Source organism: Balaenoptera acutorostrata, chromosome 2 (assembly GCF_949987535.1).
Source record: "Balaenoptera acutorostrata chromosome 2, mBalAcu1.1, whole genome shotgun sequence".
NCBI classification, from domain to species: Eukaryota; Metazoa; Chordata; class Mammalia; order Artiodactyla; family Balaenopteridae; genus Balaenoptera; species Balaenoptera acutorostrata.
The window spans coordinates 8,392,473-8,420,271 of NC_080065.1; the positions used below are offsets into that span (position 1 = coordinate 8,392,473).

Consider the following 27,799-nt stretch of genomic DNA (forward strand, 5'->3'; position numbering starts at 1 on the left):
CGGCGACGGGGGGGGCGGAGCGGGCCCGCAGTGGGCGGGGCTCTAGCTTGTGGGCGGGGCGGGAGGCAGACCCGCCTCCCACCCAGTCCGCGGCGGGCTCCCTGGACTGGTGAAACAGGCGGGGTTAGCGTATCCACTGCTTCCTGGCCGCCAGGGCGGCGTGGGTCCCGGCCCCGGGTTTTGACAGCGGGCCCCGACCTCAGGTAACCGCGCCTCCCGCCGCCCCCGCCGCCGCCCTATATGTGGCGCGTCGCGGCTGCCGGGCCATGGAGCACGCCTGCCGTCCCCCACAATGGAGCTGGCCGAGCGGTTCCTGCTGGACGCGCTCGCCTACCTGGAGTGCGCCCTGGGCTTCCTGTGCTACGTGCTGCTGAAGCTGGTGGGCTCGCCCTACGGGCGCTACGCGTCGCCGCGCTCCGCATTTCGGCTGCCGGCGCGGGCCGCCTGGGCGGTGCAGGAGCTGCCCTCGCTGGCGGTGCCGCTCCTCGCGTGCGCAGGCGCGCCCGCCGAGCGCCTCAACCGCTGGCCCAACTGCATCCTCCTGACCATGTTCCTCGTCCACTACGCGCAAAGGTGAGGGCGGGCGGCCCCGCGCCTCTCCCTGCCACCCCTGGTGCGCTGCCCTCTCCCTGCCACCCCTGGTGCCCTGCCCTCTCCCTGCCACCCTTGGTGCCCTGCCCTCTCCCTGCCACCCCTGGTTCGCTCCCTTCTGCCTGCCACCCGTGGTGCGCTGCCCTCTGCCTGCCACCCCTGGTTCGCTCCCTTCTCCCTGCCACCCCTGGTTCGCTCCCTTCTCCCTGCCACCCCTGGTTCGCTCCCTTCTCCCTGCCACCCCTGGTGCGCTGCCTTCTCCCTGCCACCCCTGGTTCACTCCCTTCTCCCTGCCACCTCTGGTGCGCTCCCTTCTCCCTGCCACCCCTGGTGCGCTGCCCACTCCCTGCCACCCCTGGTGCGCTCCCTTCTCCCTGCCACCCCTGGTTCGCTCCCTTCTCCCTGCCACCCCTGGTGCGCTGCCCTCTCCCTGCCACCCCTGGTTCGCTGCCTTCTCCCTGCCACCCCTGGTGCGCTGCCCTCTCCCTACCACCCCTGGTGTGCTGCCCCCTCCCTGCCACCCCCGGTGCGCTGCCCCCTCCCTGCCACCCCAGGCTGGCTCCCTCCGCCTGTGCAGCAGGGCCTGGCGCCCTCTCCTTGCGCCTCTGCTCCCTCTCCCAGCATCCTCTTTCTACTTTCTAGTTCCACTTCGGGCTCTTTGCTGTGGGTGGAGGAGCTCTTTTCCCCCAGCCAAATGGTCACCAGCAACTTGGGAGCCTGGTTTTCTCAAACTCCTTGTGACTTCCCCTTTACAATGCACGGACTGTATGGGCTTGAATGGATCACGTTCAGAGACTTTCACCTCCACATTACGCAAGGGCCCCTGCGACTGTGGAAGTGGCTTTCGAAGAAATAACCTTAAACACACATAAGGTCTTTACACTGACTTCCAAATGTTTCGTTTTTGTGAAGAATGCTCAGTGGCTGTGTCTGAACTGTTCAGGTCTCGTAATAAGTTGGGATTTTCTCCAGCTCTTAGGTTTTGGCTTTTACACAGCTAAACCAAGTGGCTGGACAAAAGTTTAAAATCAGAATTTGAAAATGTGTATTCAGACTTCAAAAGGCTGCCGAGTTAAAAAGGGCGTTCCCTGCATGCTAGAGACGTGGGCTGACCTGCTCTGTGAACATGGGCAGGTTACTTGACCTCTGTAATCTTGGGTCCCACCCCACTACGCCCACTTCATAAAGTGGGACGGGAAGGAAGTGTGGGTGTCTCTAAGCCTCTCTTGAGTCCCTGGCACAGCTATGTCCCCATCTGCTTTTAAGCAGGCACTGGAAGTGGGCAGAGTCAGTGTTCCACAAGGCTTTCTGGGTGCCCTGTTTCTGACACTCCTAGAGAATTCCAGTAAGCAAAGTTGTTGCCAGACCCATGGAGGTTCTGTAATGTGATTGAGCATTACTGCAATTTGCATATCAATAGAATTCTCATGACTACATACATTTCTCCATAAATATGCCAGAATCTGTGTCTGTTTTTGTCACAACTAAAAGCAAGCTCTGGAGTCAGACTGCTAGGTGTTACCCCAGCCACGTCCCTGGTGACTGGTGAGGTAAGTTATTAAGCTGCTCTGCAGCAGATTGCCCCATCAATGAAATTGGCGCAGCCATGGTACCAGCTACCCACCAGTGGGATTGGCATGCCTTAAATACTAAAGGCCACTCCATAAAATGCTTGTGAGGTTCTGGGAAATCTGAATGCTCAATGGTGACAAATAACACCACTTTATATCACCATGCAAATGGGCGTATCCACATACACACTCTGCGTGACATTTGTGCATGCTGCTGCCGGCTTCAAGTGCCAAGTAAAAAATCTTCTGAAGACATTGAAGGCATTGGAAAGATGTGAAGGGAGCACTTTACAGAGCTTTGTCTGAAAGCCTGGAGTTGAAGCTTTTTGATGTAAGGTGTCACGTGTAATTGCATCGGGGCTCTCTCTAGTGGGAGACTGGATGCAGCCTCCCAGAGGGCCGAAGTCGCTTCTGCAGATAGAACTGGAAGAGATCCTTTCGTGCAGATGAGGCCACAGAGCCACAGAGTTCAGGTGTTTTACCCAAGGTTGTTGGATGAGCGATTGCCGGGACTAACACCCCGCTCCCCTCCTCGGTTTCTAGACCAGTGGCTTCAAAAACTCTGCTCCAAAGGATTTGCCGGGTCACGTGTAGTTTTTTAAACTGCTGGGCTATTTTTTTTTCCCCCAAGTCGTTCATGTTACTATATACGTAGCCCATGTGGTTTGGGGGCATTTAAGTTTTTCCAAATAGAAAAGATAAACATCTTCCATTCTACCCAAGCAACTAATTTATTCAACGGTCATTTGACCTAAGTCGGTGAGCCCTTGGACGAGAACAGAAGCGCAAACCACATGGAGCGCTTGTTCCAAACCACTGAACTCCTTGACCCAGAAGCTGTTTCCTCAGCCCCTCATTTGTCAGGGCTCTGTAGACCAGACCAGACAGTAAGAAGGGAGACAGGTGAATCCAAGCCTGAGTCAGGCTGGTGGCGGGAGAAACTCGAACCATGGGACATGCGTGGGAGACACGAGACCGAGTGGGCAGCGACTTCCAGAACTTGGCAGATGTGTGCCGAGGCCCTGTGCTAGGACGTGGGCTGACACAGGAGGAAGGCGGGGCCCCGCCCTAGGGGAGCTTGAGCCTCTTGAGGACTGAAGCCAGAAGGGGGCTCCCCATGGTCTGTGGGAAGGGGTGTTTGCCTGTGTGTTTTTAGGTCTTCATTCGGCACACATTGACTACGGATTGTTTGATGTATTTGGCATTCTACTCATCGTTGGGCGTACAGAGTTCAGAGGTTCTCTTGAGTCAGTGAGTACAGGACAAACTCTGGAGAATCAACAGGATCTTTGGGGCACAAGAGCCAGGGATGGGAGGGAAGGCCTGCCTAGGAGGGCAAGAGGGGACAACTGTGGGCCAGAACACACCAGGGCCCTGACCAGCTCCCCCAAGGATGGTGAAGCATGTTTGTAGTAACTTTTTTTTTTTTTTAACTTTTTGGGGCTGCACCGCGTGGCATGTGGGATCTTAGTTCCCTGACCAGGGATCGAACCCATGCGCCCTGCAGCGGAAGCACGGAGTCTTAACCGCTGGACCACCAGGGACGTCCCCGTAGGGAGGTTTTTTTAATCTATGGCAAACCACGTGGTTGTCCGGCCGGCAGCCTTTGCATCCCGTCCGCACTGAGGTCGCCTCCTGTTGGTCACGGGCTTCTGAGTTGCCAAGGGAACCACCGCATCTTCTCACACCGCCCTTGGTTTCGTGTGTGTGGAGCGTGTCCGACCTGTCGCCCGCTCACCTGAGGCAAGTGTATGCCGGAGATGGGCAGTTGCCTGTGCTCACGTCCGCTCAGAGCTGCTGTGCATTTGTCAGAGGCCCAGGTGTGGCCCCCTCAGCCCCGTCTCACCTCGTGTTCTGCTGCTTTCTGTCTAGCCAAGCGGGGATTCAGTATGACCCGAACCCAGGGCACCTGTGTCACAGATTTTCCCTCTCCATTCAGCGGGGAGTGAGTGAGTCACTGATTATTTCTTCACCGGCTCCTCTGTTTAACAATAGTTACAAACCAAAGTCCCACTTGAGCGCTGAGATGTTTATTTACCACTGGGGCCCCAGTCACCCCGAGGCCACAGAGGAAGGGTGCCAAACAGCCCCCTCCCAAGTGTGCAGACTTTGAAACACCCACCCCGAGGTCTGTGCTCAGCCAGATCTGTAACCTTGTGGGATCTTGATTCTGTTGTCATCCTTGATTGCAAGGCCTCAAAGCACCTCACCTACTTCAGGTTCATCGTTCCTCCTGCTGGGGCCTGTTCATGGTCTGGGGAGAGCCTGGCCCAGCCTCTCTTTTAACTGTGTCATAAAGCATGTATAACATTAAAACACAGCAGAGGACTGGAGAGGGTGAAGGGCACACCAAATCCTTGGCCCTTGCCTTGTGGATTCAAATAATTTGAGAAGGAAAACTTTTATGTCAAAGTATAGAATGACAGAAAGTAAAGTATTGATTGTGTCTGTAACCTTGCCTTGAAAGAGCAAAGTGCTTATTTAAGTATGTAGCTTTACTGCAGTTTAGTCACTACAGGGAAAGAGCCTTTTACAGAAGGAAAGAAAAGCAAAGGGAACTGATCCAAATCTAGGAAGTGCTGTAGATTTCAATGATGTCAAATTGTTGAGAAAAAAGTAATACAGGCAAATATTAAAATCAACAACCACTCTCAGTTTTAAACATTTAAAAATGGTTAAATCTACCATTACCTAAATTACTGCCAGATCACCAAGTTGGTTACTTAGTGTTCCCAAACTTGGGTGGGCGACATTATAGGCTGTCCTAGGAGATGATGGCCAACTGCTTCCATTTCCAGAGTCAAATCATTTGCTGAATGATTGTGTTATTTCTCGTTGCAAGAAAACTGCAGTGTTGTTATTGCAGTTTATTGGGAAAACGTTTTAAGAGAGAATTCTTATGCTTCACTATGCGAATTAAGCAGTCATGGAGCTTGTGTCTGGGAGCCCCAAAATTGAAATCTTAACTTTCAATGATTAAAGAATTGTCATTCCACGTGGTTGCCGGCATGTTGACCTTTGAAAGGAATGCTTTCACTTGAGTCTTTCCAGCAGATGGGCGCAGTGGTTATTTGCCAGTTACTTGGGTTTCGTGTAGGCATTAACCCTACTGGCTTGAGTCGTTCAGGAAACCACATGAGAGCTGCTTGGGAGGATGAGAAGCTTGGGTCTCTGGGCGCTACTTTGCAGTGAGAGTAGAAATGCGGGCTAGCTCTGGGGACTTTGTTCTTTTCTGTAATCCATTTTCCTTCATGGGTGCTAATAGGACACTTTCTTCCTTCCTTAAAATTCAGGACAAAACTTAAGGAAAAATTTGTGGTTTGCTTTATTAATTTTGCCTGATTCTCTCTGAGCCTTTTCCAATACGCAATTGCAGGTCTGCAGCCCAAGAAGTCAGATTTCTCCCTCTCACTCATCAGGTCTGTACTGAATGTATTAGCTTCCAGGTTTTAAAATACATGTGTGCGTATTGCATGCAAACCTACAACTGAGGTACGTGCTCCTGTAGAAAACTTAGAAAATGTGGAGGAATTCAAGGAAGAAAATAAAAACCACGTATAGTTCCATCACCCAGAGATAACACTGACGATATTTTGGCATATGTCTTTCCCATCTCCTTCCCTGTCTTTAATAAGTTTTTGATACTTTTTTTCCTAAGCAGTAAAGATAACACATATAAACCCGCATAAAACCTTATATCCCACTTTTGTCCCTTCACATGAGTATTATACTGGCTTAGTAGACGTGCTTACGAAAGACGACTTCTAAACACTAACGGGCCACAGAGTGAATGGACAGAGCCAGCCCTGCCTGGTCCGGCTTCTTGCCGCCGCCTTGCGATGTGTTGGCTGGCACACCTGGGACGTTGCCTTGGAGCCTGCCTCCTCCTAGCCTACTGTCTCTCTCCATCACCCAGGGCACCATATTCCTCTGAGCCTCTGGGTCCTGATCTGTTAAACAGGGTAAATAGTAACAGTTGTGAAGTATAAAAAAAAAACATGTTGTATAGGATTAGGAATTATTGGGAACATTTTTATCAGGAACTACGAGAAGCACTTTTATGCTTTCTAAGCATGTAAACTCACCCAAAAAGTAAACAGATGGCAGGCCGCCCTGAGCATCAAAGCCCCACGGAGTTTCCGGCATCTCAGGGCTTTTGGTTCAACCAGTCATCAAACATTCCCTGCATTCCTGATTGTCCTACAAACACAAACTTTTGTAACTTTCCCTGGGTAATAAAAACAATTTGATGGAAAGTATATATTCTTTCTTTACATGGAACAGAAAGAAAATAAAATAAGGAAACTAACACAATGAAGAACAAAGTGTCAAATTCAATCCCACATCCACTTCTGATGATGTAGGAAACAGAATTCCTTCCTAGCTCCTTGGGACCTGGCTACTGTGTATCCAGAAGAGGAAATGGCTTTATAACCCAGTACCTAAATAAAATGCTTTTAAGTCCAAGTGCTTCATAGTTTCTCAAAAGATTATTTCTATTTTAAGGAATTTTCAACCTCTGACTTAATACCGTCATTTTAAAGAGGGGTGGTATTCATTTCCCGTAGGTGATTGTGAGGGTGAGGCAACGTCTGAGAAGAGCTTTGGAAGACGAGTGTCTGTTGTAACCAAGGTGGCCTGGGTCCCAGACCCTGGCGTGTGACTGGTGCTGTGTCCCTTCAGCAGGTGTGCCTGCCTTCCTTACTGTCTGAGCCTGGATCCTTCACCCTGATAAACGGCTGGGGTCCACCGCAATCCTTGAGATGCTGTTGTCCCTCCAAAGTCTAGATGAAGGCTCACATGAAAGCCGTGCCCAGAAGCCACCGCTCCTTGGTCCCGTTCTGGTTCCTAATTGGCCCAAGTCAAAGGAAAACACTGGTGACAACAGCTGCATGGATTTCCAAGGAAAAGATGTAAAGCTAAAGGGAATAACCCAAAAAGAGAACAATAATCGAAAAGGTGCCCAGAGGGAGCAGAGCACTCCCCTCTGGAAGGCTTGTTGCACTTGGACATCTGGCTCCTGGAGACCCTAGCCGGCATGTCCTCAGAGCCAGTCCTGGAGGTCTGCAGGCATAGGTGGCATTGCTCAGGATAGCTTGTTCTGACTTCGATGGTTTTATGGCCAGGCCCGTGGTCATCAGGGTCACTGCTGTCCCCTCCAAGGGCAGAGAGCAGAGAGCAACAGAAGAGGCCTGTGTCAACCTTTATAAGGCCCTGTTTCCAGTCCTTGCCCCTTTACTGGCATTCACGGGAGACCAAAGAGAGGTAAATCCTCTCCCCAGGTCCTTTATGACTGTTTTCCCCAAGTTCCCCCCAGGGCATGCGTAGGAGCAGAAGTCAGTGCACCTCTCCTGCCTGGTCAGGTAACAGGACACAGGTGCGCAGTCCCCGCCAGCCACCAAGCCACAGTGAGCCCCGGAATGCAGCGGCTGCCGGGAATCCACAGCCGGGGCCACAGGCAGGAAACGTTTTCTAAGAAAATCAAAGTGATGGTTCTAGGTTAGATCTCCTGTTTTAATCTAGACCAAGGGCTGTGAACTTTTTGGGAAAGGGCCAGGTAGTGCATATGTTACACTTTCTGGGCCAAAAGCCCAAATAAGGTACATGGTGTAGGAATTTGTAACGAAAGAGAAAACAAGATTTCACAAAAGTTGTATTGACAAAATTTGAAATATGATACCTTAGTGCAATTTTGGTAACACAGGTGTAATGAGAAGAATGGGGTTCTTTTTTGTTGTTGTTGGGGAATAACATTTAACTTAATTGGACATCAGGGTTAGGGCACCTTCTTATCAAAATCTCTTGTAAGTGTCTACCTCCTACCGCGATGACATTTTATCTTTGAAAATGTCCTTTCGTGCATGTATGTCCTGCCAAATATTCATATCAGTCCACAAGTTTATGATTTTAATTTAGCACAACCCTAGCTTGAAAGCCTTTTATGAAATTTTTTTAAACTTTATTATATAAATTTATTTATTTATTTATTTATTTATTTTTGGCTGCGTTGGGTCTTCATTGCTGTGTGCGGCTTTCTCTAGTTGCGGCGAGCGGGGGCTACTCTTCGTTGTGGTGCACGGGCTTCTCATTGCGGTGGCTTCTCTTGTTGTGGAGCACAGGCTCTAGGCATATGGGCTTCAGTAGTTGTGGCACACAGGCTCAGTAGTTGTGGCTCGCGGGCTCTAGAGCGCAGGCTCAATAGTTGTGGCGCACGGGCTTAGTTGCTCCGTGGCATGTGGGATCTTCCCGGACCAGGGCTCGAACCCGTGTCCCCTGCATTGGCAGGCGGATTCTTAACCACTGAGCCACCAAGGAAGTCCCATGAAATTCTATTGCATTCTTCTCTCTTGATATCTGCCTTTTAGTGGGTCATGACATTGTAGATTAATATCTTCTGATTGAGTATCAGGTGGCAGCTCCTCGATTACACAGCTAAGTGGATTTTGAAGTATGGAAACCAAGGTTCTAGAAACACTGGTAGAACTAGTCTGGGCTTAGAAATTGTGTCCACTGCACATTGATGTGAGAAAGTAGATCTTGCTGCTGCTTTTAATTTTTAACAGCATGGAAAGTATTAATATATAAAGCAGTCTGACATGACATGTTATTCAAACAGTGTCAGTTGTCATTGAAATAACTAACACAGTGTAAAGTTTGCACCTAAGTGATTTTTGTCCTACAGTTTTAGGTGGATTCACTAAGAAGGTGAATCGAGCCTGTAGCAAAAGCTAATTTCCAAACCCTTTAAAACTCAGTAAGAGTGGGCTTCCCCTGTGGCACAGTGGTTAAGAATCTGCCTGCCAATGCAGGGGACACGGGTTCGAGCCCTGGTCCGGGAAGATCCCACATGCCACGGAGCAACTAAGCCCGTGCGCCACAACTACTGAGCCTGCGCTCTAGAGCCCGTGCTCCGCAACAAGAGAAGCCACCGCAATGAGAAGCCCGTGCGCAGCAACAAAGACCCAACGCAGCCAAAAATAAATAAATAAATAAATTTACTAAAAAAAAAAAAAACTCAATAGTAGTGGTTGAGAGCAATTTTTCTCAATGAGAAAATTTATCTTGAGCTCAAAATAGTGGTCAAGTCCATGGAGGGACTGTCACATGCACTGTTGACACTATTGATTCAGTCACACACAATAGATTTTGTTTGTTTGTTTTGCCGAGTACCTGATGGTATAGGAGATAGCTTTAAACACCTTAATTTTTTTTTTAATTTATTTATTTATTTATTTATTTTTGGCTGTGTTGGGTCTTCGTTTCTGTGCGAGGGCTTTCTCTAGTTGCGGCAAGCGGGGGCCACTCTTCATCGCGGTGCGCGGACCTCTCTCTATCGCGGCCTCTCTTGTTTCGGAGCACAGGCTCCAGACGCGCAGGCTCAGTAGTTGTGGCTCACGGGCCTAGTTGCTCCGCGGCATGTGGGATCTTCCAAGACCAGGGCTCGAACCCGTGTCCCCTGCATTGGCAGGCGGATTCTCAACCACTGCACCACCAGGGAAGCCCTAAACACCTTACATTTTCACAAGCTTTGTAAATTTGTAATTCATCTGTGTGTCTGTCCCACACATTTTTACCACCATGAGTAATAACATCCTAGCTGATTCCACGTTAGGCTGTACTGAACTAGTGTTTCCTCAACCTCTTTGGAAGTATCCTCACCTTTAGTTGTTCCACGGAGACTGTTTAGAGAGCCTGGGCCTGCAGTCACTCCAGCCTCGGCCCTGAGCCCTAGAATAAACAGCTCAGCAATAGCAGCTGCTTCCGTGGACACACCAAGAGCCAAGGATGCTCACATGCTGCATCTTCTGCCTCGCTTTTTAACTACTGACGTCGCTTCTGGTGTCCTAACTCCTCCAGCGCTGTTCTCCCCAAAAGGCTAATAATAATGTACAAGTTTATATTCCCTGGACATGTTTCTGTGGCTGCTGCAATTAACTGCCTCACCATTGGCATATGGTTTCCCTTGCTTGGCTAACAAAATGAAATGCTTGGTAGCTTCCTGGGGGGGCCGTAGCCTCATTTTCATTTCTTTTGTAAAGACATTCTGTCATGGGGTGCTGTTTTAAATTCTCTGATTTTTTTGATCGTTGCTTTCCTGGGAGTTGGGGACATTGTGATGACGGCTCAGCCTGGTAGTGGGGACCTCTGTTATAGTCTCCTGGCACAGCTATAGTGGCATTGCATCCCAAAGAATGCTTTGCCATCTGATGCAGTAACAAAATAGCCCACACTCCACTGTACCTCCAAAGCACGAAGAGGCCATCAGCTTTTCTTGTTCTGACAGGATGGGTATGCACTGGTCATACACAGCCCAGTGCTGTGCTTGGTACTCGGGTCACTGCATCACGGTGATGGGCAGCGAGCACATCAAACAGCGGTGCAAAGTGATGAGATGGCCACGTACAGGTTCTGTCACAGCTACTGAACTCTGCGCAGACAACGTGCAAACAGAGGGCCATGGTCACGTTCCAGTACTGCTTTATTTATGGACCCTGAGATTTGAATTTCATGTAATTTTCACGCGTCATGAAATATTCTTTTGATTCCCCCATCCCCAATATTTAAAAATGTAAAACGCATTCTTAGCTCACAGGCTGTAAAACACAGGTGGTGGACAGGATTTGTCCCAGGGGCTGTGTTTGCTGACACCTGATCCAGACTCACGTTGATATCACAGGCGTAGAGCATTAGTGACAGATGAGAAACATGTGTGAAGGCAAAACAAAAGAGAGGTTTGGGTTTCACCTTTACAGTGTGCTAGCCAATGTTTGCCAGTTCAGAATTCAGCCCTGAACTTGAAACCGGATTGGGAGAAATCCATCAAAAGTTTGCTGTACAGAAACGTCTACCACCTTTGCAGAATGTTTCCTCAGAGCTGCTTCTTCAACACTTCATGCATCTATAATCTAGAAGTTTGTGACATCTAGCCTAGAAGTTTGCCTCCCACCATTTTTTAGTACCTGTTTTTCCTATTCCAAGCTTACTGTTTTTCCCTCCACTCTCTGACCCTGCGTTTCTATTAGCCTGTGTTGAACTCAGCATGTTCCATTCAGGTCAACAGTCCGTCTTTCAGTCTTTTATTTTTATCAATGAATGTAATGTACATTTTCAAGTTCTACATTTTAACAGGCATCTTTCTAAACCAAGTCCAACCCCTGCCTCCCCCACAAGTCTTATATCCTGCTCTCTCTTCTTTTTTTTCCCGTATTTCTCCAGACTTGGAATTCTAACACTTTCTCAGTTCAGTCCTGCAATTTGCCTCCTGGAAATTTCCTTGAGACCATAACTCCCCGAGAAGTTTTCTCCTAACTTTCTCACCCTACTGTCCCCTTTCTACTTTCCCACGGCTAGAGAATCCCCTACGCTGACAGTGGAAATGAGGCTGCTCGCTCCTGGTACTTCTGAAGTCTGGGCACTCAGGGACAGGGTGAGAAGCATTTTGTATTCTGCCATCGACCGTTTCCTCTGGGTCTCACACAAGGGGCCCTACCCTGGCTGTGAAACAGGGAGAGGCAGAAAGGCACCTTGACAACAGTGCCCAATCACAACATGTCAGATTCCCCGCCTGTTTTTAAGGGAGGCTATGCTGGTCCAAGACACGCACACTTACCCCCAATCAAGACCAAGTCCTGGTCTTGCAGTGTGAGTGTTTGCAGTTAACCTGCATCCCCAGTGCCAGCCCACTGTACCAACTGTCTGCCAGATAGGAATCATGTTTTCCCGAGGCAGAGAGAAATGGCTGAGATTCCCTGTTCTTTTTGGGGGGCTTGTCAACACTGTAGTTTCCAGGCAAATCTCTACTTCATTGATGATGTCATAACCAAATGGATGCTTTGCCCTAAATTTGAATAAGGTCTTCTTTGGGGGAAATGGCGTGAACAAGATGAGAACCTTGAAGGCTGCTTGTGATTCATGTGAAAGTTCTCCCAAGATGCTGAGTGAGACTGTTGGGGAGAGAATCCCTTGAGGATGCATAGCCAACATTATAGTACTATTCTCGTGCTATTACTATTACTATTAACAATCAGTTACGTTTTTACTCTGGAGTAGATGGCCAAAATGGAAACAATAAGTGTTTACATTTTTCCTTGTTTTAAGCTATAATTTACATAAATAAAATTCACTCATTTTAAGTCTATAGTTTGATCAGTTTTGGTGATTGGATTAAGTTGTGTAGTCGTCGCCACAATCTGGATACAGAACTGTTGTACAACAATTCCTTTCACTGACAGAGGGATTCAAGTTGTCACTTTCTTCTTGGGTCAGTTTTGGTCACCTTTGTCTTTTAAGAATTTTGTCTGTTTCATCCACGTTGTCAAATGTATTGACATAAAGTTGTTGAAAATAGTTTCTTATTATCCTCTTAAGGGCTGTAGGTTACGTAGTGATGCCCCTTCTTTAAATGTATTACACACTGATTTTAAAGAAAAAATTCAAACAGAATAAAATTTTGCATCCTGTTTTCTTCATACATTTCAAGTTTCTTGTCCTTGTATTTTCCCTCTTTAAATTTTTAGTAATGTGCCCCTACACCAGCGTGATATAACCGAAGAACATGATCTTCAAATTGCCCAGGTTTACACTGAAACTCAGCCACTCTCTGGCCCTGTGGCCTTCAGCAGATTACTTAACCACTCTGAGTCTTAATCTTGTCCTCTGTCAAATGTGCATAACACTATCTCCTGTGCAGGTAGCTGGGAGGCCTTGCTGTGATGGGCACTCAGGGAACGAGAGCCATTGTGATGGTGATGGACAACGTGATGGTGGTCCCCAACTCGTAGTGCTCAGACTAGAACGAGTTACTGGTTTTAGGATGGTGGGAATTTTGAGAGCGTCTTGAAGCCTTCAGTCTCTCTCATTCAGTGTGTCTGTTTCACATTCTGTACAGTTGGAATCCTGAGTTTGTGCACAGTGGTGTCCATTATTGAAACACAATTCATTCTTTAACTAGAAATGCTGCTTTTAACAGATGTAGTACTCTGGGCAAGTATTACTAAGAATGACTTTTGTACAAAAAGCAGGATTAAAAACCCAAGACACTTAAAGTAGAATTGCAGAAATTAGATTCTTTATCGTTGTTGCTTTTTTTTTTTTTTTTTTTTTTAATTTTTTATTTATTTATGGCTGTGTTGGGTCTTCATTTCTGTGCGAGGGCCTTCTCCAGTTGTGGCAAGCGGGGGCCACTCTTCATCGCGGTGCGCGGGCCTCTCACTATCGCGGCCTCTCGTTGCGGAGCACAGGCTCCAGACGCGCAGGCTCAGTAATTGTGGCTCACGGGCTAGTTGCTCCGCGGCATGTGGGATCTTCCCAGACCTGGGCTCGAACCCGTGTTCCCTGCATTAGCAGGCAGATTCTCAACCACTGCGCCACCAGGGAAGCCCCGTTGTTGCTTTTTTTAAAAAAAAAATATATATATATCTGTTTCTTTTTTCCGAAGGGCCTTGATTTTCCCATTTCTCATCCGAGGAGGAAAGCCCATGCCATTGTACACCTTTATGCTGGCATTCATGTTCTGCACCTATAATGGCTACTTGCAGAGCAGATACCTGAGCCAGTATGCGGTATATGCTGACAGCTGGCTCACTGACCCCCGATTTCTAACAGGTGAGTGTCCTTAGTGATGCGCTCCATCCTCCTAATCATAACTTCGGTGCTCACCTTCCGGCAGTGTCCAGTTAGAAAGCGCACACTTCTTGAGAGAACAGAGAGTCTGCGTAGGTCCATGGCCTAGCAGGGGGCCAAGCACTGGTGGAAGGGAGGGTCAGGCTGTCCCAGCGCCGCATCAGTAGCAGCAGATGACGCAGGTACCCGTCACCCTTGCCCACTCAAGCACTGAAAGCACAAATACCTGTTCTCAAGGTGAGCCTAAAAATAGCAACCAGCTCCGGCAGAGTGAGCAGTGGATGGGAGTGAGTTCATTTGGGCACTAATTGACTGTGTAATCCGAGACAGTCGTTAAACAGTCGTTAAACAGTCGTTAAACCTCCCACGGTTTCTTCCGGAAAGCGAGAGAAAGTCAGACTGGGTCATCTTCCAACAAGGCAATTAGACTTTTATGGTTATACTGACTTTAAACTTTGAAGTTTGTGAAGTTTTTGAAATTTTTTAAATTTTTATCAATGAATGTAATGTACATTTTCAAGTTCTAATTATAACTTTACAAGTTCTGAACAAAAATGATGATAGAATATTAGCCATCAGAAACATTTGCAAGGATGTTAAAACTACGTAATTGGGGAGCTCTTGTCTGTAAGGAAGTTTCTTCTATATGTTTACCCTCCTAACGTTTAGACATTCTAGCACATTCAGGTATAGCTTACCCCCAAGGTAGCATGTTAAGAATCTTGAGTTGGTCCATCAAATTCTCAAACTGCCCCAGAACCCTTCACCCTAAAGTAAATAAAGTGACCTTACGTTTCATCTGGCTTTTTCTCCATGTGTATGAATTTGTCCTAATAGAGAAAACGAACATTTGAGTAGTACTTTGTTGTCGACGAAGCAGTTTCACATTTCTCGGTCATATTTTTTTCTGTGAATTAAAATTTTGCTCCCAGGGCGGAGTCCTCATCAAACCTGAGAACTGTGACAGCAAGGGATCTGCTTCCTCATCTATCAAAGCAGGGACGAATGCGAAGACTTTCAAGAGCCTTTTCTAGCTCCGCAAGTCTGTGCCTGCATGAAACACCAGACTAAATTGTTTTGTTCGCACCCTGCCCCCAAATGTCGTCTTGATTTATCTGCTCCCTGACTGTCTGGTTTTCTTCTGCCCCAACTCTCAGAAGGAGACAGAACAAGCTTGGCCATCTGCCAGGAGCTGTACCCACGCCTCTGCCTCTCCGAGGTTCAGAAAGGGGCAAAAGTTAGGTCCTTTTCACGGGAGAAAGAAACGTCATATGGTTAAGCAGCTGGCCTCAGATCGAAATCGAGTAATAGCAGAGTGGTGGTTTAAACCAGACATCACACTGGCCCACAGTGAGGGCAATGAGGGACAGAGAAAGGGGATGCTTTTTAAACTCAAAGGTTTTAAATGTTTATTTGAGATTCTCATGGGAATCGTTTTTATGATGAATTGTTTGAGCTTTTGATGAACAACAAAACAAAAGAATTCTTTGGTCTGTGAATTTCAATGTCATTTAAAGGAGCTCTATAGATAGACCATGTTATCTGCAGGTGCCTTTGAAATTGGTCTAAAATTTAAGACATCAATAAATTGTATACAGACTTCTTGACTTCTCTATGATTGAACAGAAGTAATTGAAAATGAGGAAATATGCCAACTGAGAAACAAACTGGGTTACTTTTTTGGTATTATATTCATTTCATAAAGTTTATAGCTTTTGTAATTACATGGATAATTTTAGAAATCACATAATTAATTATACTTACAATAGTTATTATGAAAAGGTTAAGCAAGTATCAATAGTAATAAAATCCTAACAAAAAGTTTCCCAGAGAAGTAAGAGTGGTTAAGCTAAAAGAATTTATACAAAGATTTTAAGATCCCTAACGATGAAATTAAATGTTTAGTTCAGATAAGCACAAATATTAGTTTTCCTATGAATCTAGGCAATAGAGGGAGCTTGTCTCTTAGAAGACAAATAAAGGAAGCATGGGATTTTGAGAACGTGATGCTTTCTGGAACATCAAATTGGGGGCCAAATCACCTAGAAGTGACATAATGAAATTCAAAGAAGGTAGCGAGTCAGCCATAAATTGATGGATCCAGTAAGTGACTTACAAAACATATTAGACAATTTGGTACAAACTGTTTAGAAAGGAAGCTGCCTAGTGAAGTCAATAGGAAGAAATCTTGAAAACCTTGCTGTAGACCTAAACATGGTTTGTATGTCCCTGTTCTAACTGTGGAAAGCTATCTAATGCCACTGGGATAACTGATGAATAACTAATAATGTTACTCCAAGTGTACGTTTCTTTGAAATTGACTTGAATGCCACCATTAAGCACCATCTGCCTTTCACATTTTTTTAAATATCTCAGAATAATCAAATTAACTCATTTTGTGAAATCAAGTTATTCCTTTTATCAAACACTACTTTGACATTTTGCCTTTTCTTGTTGGAATTGATTGATACGATACTGATAAGTCTCCTTTAAGTGACGAGAAACCTCCGAAGCCCTTGAAGAATTGGAGAGAAAATGTTCAGACGCTGTGGAATATCTACTCAGAGCCGGGCGGCTGGCAGTTGAAGATTTAGTTGGGAGATGCGGTGGACGAACAGACCCAGGACCACCGACTGATGAATGAGCAGGAAATCAGGGGTGGGAGAGGCCATGGATGTGCATTAAATTGTTCAGATGAGGTTATAGAGAAAGAAGAGAAGAGGACCAGCGATTAGCTCCTTGGAACCGCCCCCTCAAGGGGCCTGAACGCAGCCAGTCGTGGTAAAGCCCGCGCTGGGATTTCCTGTCTCCTCTTCTGCCAAACAGAGGGGCCAGAGGGGGCGTCGTGCTTCAGACAGTGTCTGAGAGGACAAATAAACTTTGTGGGCTGACCCACTGACGATGATAATACCTCTTCCTAGAAAAGAGCCTTGCGCCTTAGTCATAAGTCAAATTTCTAATCATACCCGTCATCCTAAAAACATAGATTGTGGCCATCAGGTCAAGCTATTTTAAATAGATTAGATAATTGAATAGTATTATTAGAAAAGCAAAGCCCTTATCTAGCAGGCCTAGAGCAGTGCTTATAAGTCATCTTTCTAAATAAAGCACAATATTTATTATAACAATGATTTTTGCTATCAGTCATGGCTAACATGTTATACCAATAATGATAATATGAAGGACTACAATAATACCCTTCATTCAGGCTTGGGTTTGTAAACTTTGTAGTTTGTTAACCATAATACTCTTGAATATTTTATTTTCTTTATATCTTATTTTCTTTAGGTTTTGTCTTGTGGTTGTTAGGCATGCTGATAAACATCCACTCAGATCATGTCCTAAGGAACCTCAGGAAACCAGGGGAGACTGGATATAAAATACCAAAGGGTATGTACCGAAAATGGGGAATTTATTCTAAAATTTTATTGAATGATGCTTTGCTCTTTTAGTTTTGCCAGATCTCGTAACTAAAGTGCAGTATTTGTTAGCTGCAGGTTTTCAGTGTGAGTCACCATTATTGTTCGTAACAGTGACTGATTACTGTTTTGTTAAAATGATAGAGGAAGCAGTTCTGACTAACTGAACGCTTATTAAGCAAAAAGGAAGCTCTAGTTATATCTGTGTTTGGAAAGAGAGATTAGTAGGAATTTGTGGTCTACAAGGGGTGTCCAATACTTCATTTCTAGCCACAGAATAGAATCGACACCTTGATTGACCCTCCCTCCGAAAACAATTTAAAATGTTGGGTGAAAAATTTAAATGCATCAGTGTGGTATCAAGAAAGCAAGTAATCATCAGAGGGCAAAATCTAAGTGAGTGCTAGAGTCCAGAGTGTATCTTGTTTTAATCTGTGACCACTAGCTGACCCTCATGCTGGTTTTGTGGCCCAAATTCGTGCCACTTGCCTGGTCTGAGAAACGTCCAGCTGTGAATTAGGGTCCATGTATTCCTGGGGATGGTGCGCTCATGCCTGTGGCCAACGCAAGCCCAGATCCCCAAGGAACCTGCCTTCAACTCAGGCCTCCGAGAGCCCAGCAGACCACACACCACAGAATAAGGGCCACAGTCAAAAGTTGCAGAGCCCATGAGGAATAGGGCACCACAAACAAGAGCTTCATGAACATGAGCGATCTCAGATCTTAGAATTCATAGACACAAGTTGTAAAGTGAATACTTAAATATTTAAAAAATAAAAAAGGGATTGAAATTATGAGCAAAGGAGCAATATACTCTAAAAAGGACAAAATGGATACAAGCTGGAAAATAGTAGAGCTTCTGAAAATTTTCTTTAAAAATCAGTAGGTAAAACTAAAACTAGAGCGAAAGTGAGAAGCACACAGCAGCACTTAGTTTGGTGTCCTTCACTTTATCTTCCTGGAAACCATACAGGAATAACAGCAGAACAAATGACCAAAAAACCCTGTAAACCTCAAATGACTTAAACTGTGGCCCTGGGGTTACCCTTGGAGTGTGCAGCTCTGCTCTCCGGCCGGTGACTCCCAGGCCCCCATGCCCTGCTCTGCCCCTTGGGTCCCCCCCCATCCCTGGGGTGTAATGGCCCAGATGTTGGGGGAGGGGTCTGGTCCACACAACACCCCACGTGCTTCGAGAAGGGTCTGGCCTGTCATGTAGACTTGATGAATCTGTGAAGATTTGAGGAGTGAATGAATGAGTCTGTCCTTGAAAATTTGTACTTTCTTCAACCCTTTGTCTAGGGGTCCCTATAGGTCCATTTTATCAAGTTGGTTCATTAACTGTTAGTCTGTGTTCCCCATCCTTGTTTAAGTTTTGTCAGCTTGATTCATTAACCAGTGAAGTGATATACTGAAGTGCGTTAAAACCATAGCATTTTATAGTCAGACAAACAGATAGGTATTGATACAGGCATGTACTTACTACCAGAAGCTGTGATATGAAATGGTAAAACCGGTCACGTTAGATGTGTCTCATTGATGAAAATTCTGTAAAGGTTGTATTTCCCCAGAGTTGATTTGTATGTTCTTCGAGGAAGTATCTGCTGGTATCTCTCAAGTCAGGATTTCATTAGGCACTGTTTCATAGTGAACGCACTGCTGGGTCTCTGTTTTCTTCTAGGGGGCTTGTTTGAATACATCACTGCAGCCAACTACTTCGGAGAGGTCGTCGAGTGGTGCGGCTACGCCCTCGCCAGCTGGTCCATCCAAGGCTGGGCCTTTGCTGTGTTCACCTTCTGTGTCCTGCTCACCAGGGCTCAGCAGCACCACCAGTACGTTTGAAAACACTTTTGGCGTTTCTAATTTGTCCTCCGACCTTGGTAGAGCAATCTGCAGGTTAGATTTTTGAAATGTTCATATCAATTTGCCAAACCCCAGTTTAGACCAGGCTTTAGCTAAACGAGCACAGAACCACGCAGACGTCTGAAGAATAGCCCAGGTGTAGTCGTCAGATACGCGTCGGCCACGTCATTTGCTCCGCCCTGCGCTGAGCCTCTTTGAATGTCTGCTGCTGGGCTCGGTGGTCAAGTGGAATGTCAGGCAGGGGGATTCAGGGTCTGACGTGGACTCGCCGATGACCGCAGGGGACGCTGGCTGGGCAGCAGACCCTCGGGCGGCTGCAGTTGGAGGCATCAGCGTCTGGCCCTTGCAGAGCCCCTTCCCACAAGGGCACCCCACTGTGCAGGGTCCCTGATGGACTCCTGGGATACCGCACCCCGAAGTCACGTTGTTTTCCAGAGTGTGGGGCCTTTATCGGATCCCCAAAAGGGTCTGTGATCCACTTGACCAACAATGTAGAAAACAAAGTATGTTAAAGCTGAAGCGAGCTCGGGGGGCATCTTCCCCATCTAACAGGTGGGGAAACTGAGGCTCAGGCTCAGACAGGGTGGAAGTCACGTCTCGCTGAGACTGGAGGGCTCGCAGACCATCTGAGCATCGGGACAGTCCCCTGATGCCGCAGCAATGCTGGAAGTTTGGCGTGGCTGGCTCCCCAGTGCGCACATGGACAGCTCGTGTCCTCTGAGCTCGAGAGGACGCTGCTCTGCTTCCCTGGCCTCATTCACTCAGAAACATTCCATCCTAATCTCCAGGGCTGCTGACACAGAGGCATCCAAAAATGTATGTCATTGTCCTGCTTCACAGACTTTGCCATCTCTTTGGGGAACAGGACAGAGCTGGAAGGCCAGCAGAAGAATAGATGATATCACGGTGCAGTGGGAAACACAGACTTCTTAGAGTCAGAAGTCCTGGGTTTATTTCCCGGGCTCACCATGTATTTAAAGATGCAGAGGATTATTATTGGAGGTAATGAGGAAGAGCTAAAAATATCTGTGTAGCTAATAGTTGAAGACATTACAGCAAAAGCGTGAGAGTTATTGAGATCCTGAGAGCAGCATTTTCTTTGAAGTGCCCCCTGCGCTGGTGAGCTGGTGATCTTCCCTCCTGCCAGTGAGGGGAGCAGGGCCACAGGGCCAGGACCCGTGTATATGCCGGAGCTGCTGCGAAGACAGGGGTGGGAAGGAAGCCCATACCAGCGAGGGCTCAGGAAAGGGTCAAAAGTGGCACAAACGTTCAGGAATGATTCGCCGTCTGGGGTTGGATTGAGTCCTAACCCCAGGAACAGAGTCCGTGTAGACGGGCTTAATTCAGATGAGGTCGCCCCGGAGTCAGGCCCTAGTCCAGCAGGACTGGTGTCCTTATGAAGAGGAGACACTTGGACAGAGACATGCACGCAAAAGAAGCAACGGCTGCGTGCAGACAGACACAGAGGGAAGCCGAAGGCCGAGAGCGTGGCGGTGATGGGGCCACAAGCCAAGCACCCCAGAGGCTGCCGGAAGCTGGGAAAGGCTGCAAGTGAAACCGTGCACCTCAGACTGGGCCTTAAACCCACGTGCCGGGACTCAAACCCAGCCGAAACCCAGATTAGGACTTGAACCCGGCCAAAGCCCACAGTCTTCCAACTGAGGTCACACACCTGCTTTCAGGACTGAAATGAAGCTCAGGTTCTTGATGTCTCATCGCAGAAAGAATTCAGTGAGAGACAAAGTGATAGGTAAGAAGTGGATTTATTTAGAGAGAAACACACTCCGTAGAGAGAGTGTGGGCCATCTCAGAAGGTGAGGAAGGCACCAGGGTATGGGGTTGTCAGTTTTTATAGGAGCCGGTAATTTCATAGGCTAATGAGTGGGAGGAGTATTTCAGCTATTTTAGGAAGGGGCGGGGATTTCCAGGAACTGGGCCACGGCCCACTTTGTGATCCTTATGGTCGGTCTTGGAACTGTCATGGCGCCTGTGGGTGTGTCACTTAGCGTGCTAACTGTGAGCTTGCTGATACTGAGGCTCAAGGTCTAGTGGAAAAAGTCGACTTGTCCGCCAGCTTGGATCCATTGGGTTCTAATCAGTTTATGTCATGTCCTCGGGCTGTGTCATTCTTTCAAGGGTTGTGCCCTGCCCCCTTCCCTCCTGTCTCAGAAGGACCCTCCCCTGGAGGCTGGGAGGGGGCAGTGGCCCTACCTCACCCGGACTGCAGGCTTCTGGCCGCCAGGCATAAATGCTGTTGTTTCAAGCCTCGGGTTTGTGGCTCTTTGTTATAGCAGCCCTGAGAAACCAACACCCCAGCCCTTCCAGGATTTACAGTCCATGGGGCCGTAAGCAAAGGCAGTGAGTCTGAGCTCCTCAGTTTTCTCCTCTGCTAGATGATTTCCCCAGATCTCATGCCTATGAAGCACTTTTCTCAGAACCAGAACGATTCATACTCTCAGCAGGCCTGGCTGAAATAATATGTTATTATCACTTTAGACTAAAAGTATCTAACAACGTCCTAGAAAATGAATAAAGCAAAACTAGATTCATGTAACAGCAGTGACAACAACTGCCAGCTATCTTTCCCCCCATCCCTTCCCCTCCTCCTTCCCTCCCTCCCCCTCCTCCACCTTCCTTTCCTCCGCCTCTTCCTTCCCCTCCCCCTCCCCTTCGTTTCCCCATCTCCCTCCCCCTCCCCCTTCTCCCCTTCCCCTCTCCCCCTCTCCTTCCCTCCCCCTTCCCTCTCTCCCTCCCCCTTTCTCCTCCCCCTCCCTCTTCCCCTCCCCCTCTTTCTCCTCCCCCTCCCTTTTCTCCTCCCCCTCCTCCTCCTCCCCCTCCCTCTTCCCCTCCCCCTCCTCCCCTCCCTCTTCCCCTCCCCCCTCCTCCCCCTCCCTCTTCCCCTCCCCCTACTCCTCCTCCCCTTCCCCCTTCCCCTCCCCCTCCTCCTCCTCCCCCACCTCAGCACCAGCACCTACCCCACACAGCCCAGTGCAGGGGCCTAAGACCACTTTCTCATGGCCACGGGGGAGATGCTATTCCTGTCCATTTGTTATATTACATATTAAAAAGTGAATATTGGTTGGTTTCTAATAATAAAACCAGAAGAGATAATCCTGACATTTTAAGAGCGTGGAACAGAGGACGATTGAACAAGAGCACACCAGGTCAGTCATAAAGATGTTTTCTTAAATGAAAACAGGGCACAGGAAAATCCCTCTCAACACTGCAGTGTGACACAGATAGAAATAGACAGTAATCCTATTTTCCAAATGAAAGTCTCTGTAAGGAAAACCCAGAGGTGTTCTTTGCAGATTCACGGGTTGAAAGGGCTCCTTTTCATTCATTTGCTGTTTAAATTGATGTCAGTGTGAAAGCAATGTTAATTGCTGAACAATTAATTCGGTTTAGTGGAAGTATGTTCAGAAATGTTAGATTTACAAGCTGAGGACAAAATAAAGCCTATCTTTTTTTTTTTTTTTTTTTTAAATCCAGTCAACCCAACTAATGAAACCATCAGATAAATTGCTTCCAAAGGGAAACAATCCCTAGGACTGGTCCTTGCACTATATTTGACTTACTGACAGTGTTCTTAAAGCAATATTTTATTACAATGAACTTCTTTCTGTAACAACTAGACGTGAAGTATTTAAATCCATAAATGATTGTTATATTGATAATTAGATCTGTAGATCAGAAGCTTAGGGTCACCTGTTCTAACCGATATTCAGGTCTGAGGGCCAAATTTCAAGGAATGGTTAAGGGGGGCACGTTTTCTCACCGTTTTCTTCCCTGCCAGCCTCCAGCCGCCATGCTTGTTGGATGGAGCTGGAGCGTGGCGGCACATGATTTCACAGCTGTGCGAGAATGAACTCAGACGTGTGCTTGTTCACACCCGGGCACTGGAGGTTGGGGCCGGCCTCAAGGGCAGTCTTTGAGGGCAGACTCCGTGGAAATAAATTATTGCATGCTTATCTATTTGTTAACTTTAATGTCATTTTTAAAAATGAACTCAATGCGTCTTCAAGACACTGGTTGATGACACAATGATTTTTTTAAAAAGACCCACACGAATATGACATGCTGCCGTCTTGTCACAGCCTATTTCATGAGACTTGGGTGCATAACCGTGATTTGTGAATGCTTGGAAAGTGTTTACTCAACTGTCAGTGACCCATCCCTGTGTTCACAAACACAAAGCTGTTTCTGAGCCAGAAACACACAAACGGTTAAGGGTTATTTTGCATTCAACAGAAAGGCAATGAGATGTTAGTTCAGTCTCCACAGTAATAAAATCAAGACAAAAAATTGGTATCCAGCCCTGGTCAGTGTCACATAAGCTTTGATTCTAGGGGTAGAAAAATGAATGAGAAAAGTAATAGAAATATGCTGCTTGTCCTTTTAAAAGTATCTATACATACACACATACTTATAAACCTTAAAGTACTTTTTGCTTTTTGGCCGCGTGGCATGTGGGATCTTATTAGTTCCCTGACCAGGGATCAAACCCATGCCCCCTGCAGTGGAAGCACAGAGTCCTAACCACTGGACCACCGGGGAAGTCCTTTAGAGTATATTTTCTTGAGGTGGGTTTGCGGTCTCAGTGATCCCACAAATGACAAGTTTCCTGGGTGGCTGCACAGCGCCTGGAGCCGTCCCGAGGGCGTGGGTGGGAGCGCCTGTCCTGTTCTCGCTGTCTTCCGGCCGCCGCCTTCGCTGTCGCCCATCTGAGGCCGGTGTCCCGGGTCCCCGGGCAGTTTCAGGACGGGGGCTCGCCTCCTGCCCTCCTAGCGTGCTGTCCACACTGCTGGTCCGTGTCCCGGATCCCGCGCGGGCTGTCTTCGTCTGTTCAGGCTGCTGTCACAAACATGCCGTAACCCAGGGCCTTATAAACAACAAACGTTTATTTCTCAGAGTTCTGGAGGCTGGAAATCGGAGACCTGGGTGCCAGGACTGGCAGTTCTGGGAAAGGCCCTTTTCTGGGTTGCTTTCTCGCTGTAACATCAAGGACAGAAAGAGCCGGGGGACCTCTTTAATCAGGGCACTAATTCCATCCTGGAGGCTCCACCCTCATGACCTCATCGCCCCCCAAAGGCCTCACCTCCTAATGCTATCATCGCCTCGGGCGTTAGGTCTTTCACATGACCTTTGCGGGGGTCACATTCAGACCATAGCACAGGCTGACGTGAGTAAATATGCGGACTGTACACATTCTTGGCGCCTCTGCTGCCCGTAGCCCTTCTTGTCTCCACACACATCACTGATCTGGAAAAGTCCGTTGTTACCGTGGCCTCATGTCAGGGGAGGTGCTGCTTGATCTGAGGTCCAGTGACCAGCTTCTGTGGGTGTTTCTTGTCACGTGTCTTTTGGGGAATACAGAACAGCGCATGAGAGCACCATGGCATCTGCTAGGTTGTAATTCTGTATTTGTGGATGGCAGTGTTGAGTTGATCTAAAATCGACAGGATTTTGTGGACTCACTTTCAGGTGGTGGTTTTCATATGTTTCTGCCATCTTAACAAATAAGCTAATTTATTTTTTTAAATTTTTGAATTTTATTTTATTTATTTTTTTAAACAGCAGTTTCTTATTAGTTATCCATTTTATACATATTAGCGTATATATGTTGATCCCAATCTGCCAATTCATCCCACCCCCACACCCCCGCCATTTTCCCCCCTTGGTGTCCATGCGTTTGTTCTCTACAATAGCTAATTATCTTCCATCATTGTTTTTAGTCTGTTTAGCACTCTTTTGTACTTATGGAAAGGCTTTTTCTGCCTATTTCTCCATTTTGTCAAATTATTTTTAATCTTTTACTCCATCCACTTAGCTGCCACCCTTCCCAACGGGCTATTACCCCACAACGAATGAGTGTGCCTTTGTTGATTTAATTTATATCAAAACTGAAAATACCTGTTTGAGTGCAGGGCCAAATTATGAACAACCCGTGTCACGTGTTCCTGGGTTTGTTTGAGAGTCACCTGGCACATAGCTGCGTGCCCCTGCCACAGACCCTGGGTCTGGAGCAGTAGTTCTCTTCTGGGGACTGGAGAAAACTCTTGGGGTAACTAAGAGATACTCAGGATACACCTACTCGGTTCCTCTCCCCTCCCCGAGTCAGCCTGCTTCCCAGGATCTGCAAAGATAGCACCCCAATATCCTGATCTGCGTGTTTATCACATGCCTATAATTTTCCCTGCCAATATAAAGGTGAATTATATGAGTCACATCTTCGTGAACCATGCTGTACAGTCTGATATGTTTATTCATGATACAGACAAAGTCAAGCTATGTGTCTGAGATGCCAGAATTTGTATTACTACTTTTAAAAAGCTCAGTATCCCTTTATGATGAGAAATATTGTCCGTTTTGTTAGCCACTGTTAAATGTTTCAGTGAGAAAATTAACTTTTTTTTAATGTATTTTTTTTGTCTTATTTCAGGTGGTACCATGAGAAATTTGAAGACTATCCAAAATTCAGAAAAATTATGATTCCATTTTTGTTTTAAGTTCGTTGTCAATGGGGTTACCTTCAGCTTGAAGCTTTTCGATCATGTTTCTCTCAGGATGATGTAAATGAATTTATGTCTCTGTAATTTTTCTGCTACTTCACCTTTTTCAAGATTTGCTCTAGGATTGTGTAAATGAGTAAACTATCTAATAACAGTAGCAAATGTGTAAGCTACCTAATCACAGTCTAATCAAACTGAAATGGCAGGTGGAAGTATGACGCTGCATACCAGGTCACGGATCTGGAACTCTGTAATTGCAGCTTGACCCTCCTCTGATTTGTTTGCCTCTATGGACCAAAACATTCCCTACCCCTTGCACAACTCCCTACAGCAATGGGTTTAAGGTCAAAGGTGATGTCCCCTCCCCCTATGGAGGCGTGTTCTGTCTTCATGTCCCTCTCATCCCCCTAGGTCGGAGAGGCTTGGGTCCCCACAGACTACCCACCACAGCCTCTCACTGTTGGGTGCTGGGCAGGCGGAGAAGTTGGGCGTAGGGAGAGGAGAGGCCCAGCGGAGGCCAGTGCAAAAGGCCTCTGGCACCTGCTCCGGCCTGGACCACCAGGTGACTTCACTGGCAGGACAGGGCACTGGGGGCATTCTTAAGGAGCAAGCTGCTGTGTCCCCCATGAAAGGGACTTACTTCCCGGAGGCCCTGAGCTGGGAGCACGAAGGTGCTGCGGGACAGCCTTCCCATCTCGGGTCACTCGCCATGAGCCATTAGGAGTCTCTGGCTTGGGATGATTTTTCTTCCTCCTTCTAGGTAGAATTAGAATTTTTTAAAGGCACTTTTTCTTTTTAAGTACCTCTCAATATTGCAAAACTATAATTTGAAGCAGAATTTCTTATTTTAGATGCACTCAAAACCTCCACGTAGATGAATGACAGTAATAAAATGTACTACTTATTGCCAGATATGTAAAAGAAGTCTCCCCACTGGAAGGCTACCTACTGAGTCTCTTGCCCCCTCTGTGAAAATCCAATGAACACATGGTACAGACCCCTCCTCACCTGGAGCAGCACTACCTCTATTGTTCCCGCATTTGCAGGGGTGGTAGCCGAGGAAGGTGTAAGTGGAGAGAGTCCGTGTGCACTTATGATCGCTAACGATGCTGGGTGGCAGAGGCCTCCGGGACACGCCTGACGTTGCGTCCTGTATGTTCTCTGACCGACTGCCACCTTTGGGCAGGGAGCAGGCCCTCCTGCCCCTGCACCCCGGGCCCCTGGGCACCCCATCCGCTCCCTCCCCACTTCTCCTGGCTCACCTTCCCAACCAGGGTCTCCCTCCCCATGAGGTTTCATGTAGAAACTGTTCTTGGTGTTAGTGGTTTTTAGAGTCCCTTAGTGTTTTAGAATTACACGGAAAACTTTTCCTGATGTGGTTGGGCTTCATTTTTAACTAAAAATTGAATGCTTTTGTGGGGAAATTCTATGATCAAATAAGCTTTGGCCCTTTTTCTGACTGAATAATTACTTGAAACCATAAAACAATAAATATTTAGGATCTCCTCCAGAAAACTCAAAAATCTGAGCGAGTCTTGACTGATTTGGGCCTCTGGGCTCTGGAAGGTGTACCTGGCCAGAAAGATGCTTGTCTGAGAGCTAGAGATGCTCACTGTGATTTTTACTTCTGTTGGTGCTTCTTTTTTATTTGAGTGACCAAAAGTATGGGTTAAGTGGGGATTTGAGGCATGGTGCTACTTCACTGTCATGCGCTGGGTGGATGATTGACAGCACGAAATCTTGTTCTATCTTGTCTGCCTGTCTTCCCTTTGCTAAAAACTGTAACTGGCAAATTATGACAGTTTGTTATTGTGTTAGTTACAATAATTAAGGAGATTAATAAAATCACTGGTAAAAGTTCGGTTTTGTTACCCTTCTGTGTGGACAATTCTTCACGCTAGAAGTTCAGACAGCCCCCTGAAATCTCTTTCCCACCCATATTAATATTTCATAGTGCTAAATATTCTCTTCTATCTCTTGGTAGAGCTGTGTGACATTCTTCATATAAATCTTGTGCATTTCTGCTAAGGTTATTTTTATTTTTATTTATTTTTTTAACATCTTTATTGGAGTATAATTGCTTTACAATGGTGTGTTAGTTTCTGCTGTATAACAAAGTGAATCAGCTATACGTGTACATATATCCCCATATCCCCTCCCTCTTGCGTCTCCCTCCCACCCTCCCTATCCCACCCCTCTAGATGGTCACAAAGCACGGAGCTGA

General features: G+C 46.9%; 1 protein-coding gene across 2 annotated transcripts; it reads left to right on the forward strand.

The window, feature by feature from the left end:
* The first annotated feature begins 72 nt into the window (after window positions 1-72).
* SRD5A1 (steroid 5 alpha-reductase 1) lies at window positions 73-27,436 on the forward strand. Of its 2 annotated transcripts, none has more exons than XR_009007102.1 (5): window positions 73-573; window positions 13,600-13,766; window positions 17,073-17,174; window positions 18,882-19,096; window positions 25,506-27,436. XR_009007102.1 is itself a non-coding variant. In XM_007191644.2 (5 exons), exons 1-5 carry the CDS (start codon window positions 293-295, stop codon window positions 25,570-25,572), a joined length of 768 nt encoding a protein of 255 aa, XP_007191706.2. In that variant the 5' UTR covers window positions 75-292; the 3' UTR covers window positions 25,573-27,436. The 2 variants fall into 2 exon arrangements, 1 of the variants encoding a protein (XP_007191706.2); XM_007191644.2 differs by having other exon boundaries at window positions 75-573; window positions 18,882-19,032.
* Window positions 27,437-27,799: the final 363 nt, after the last annotated feature.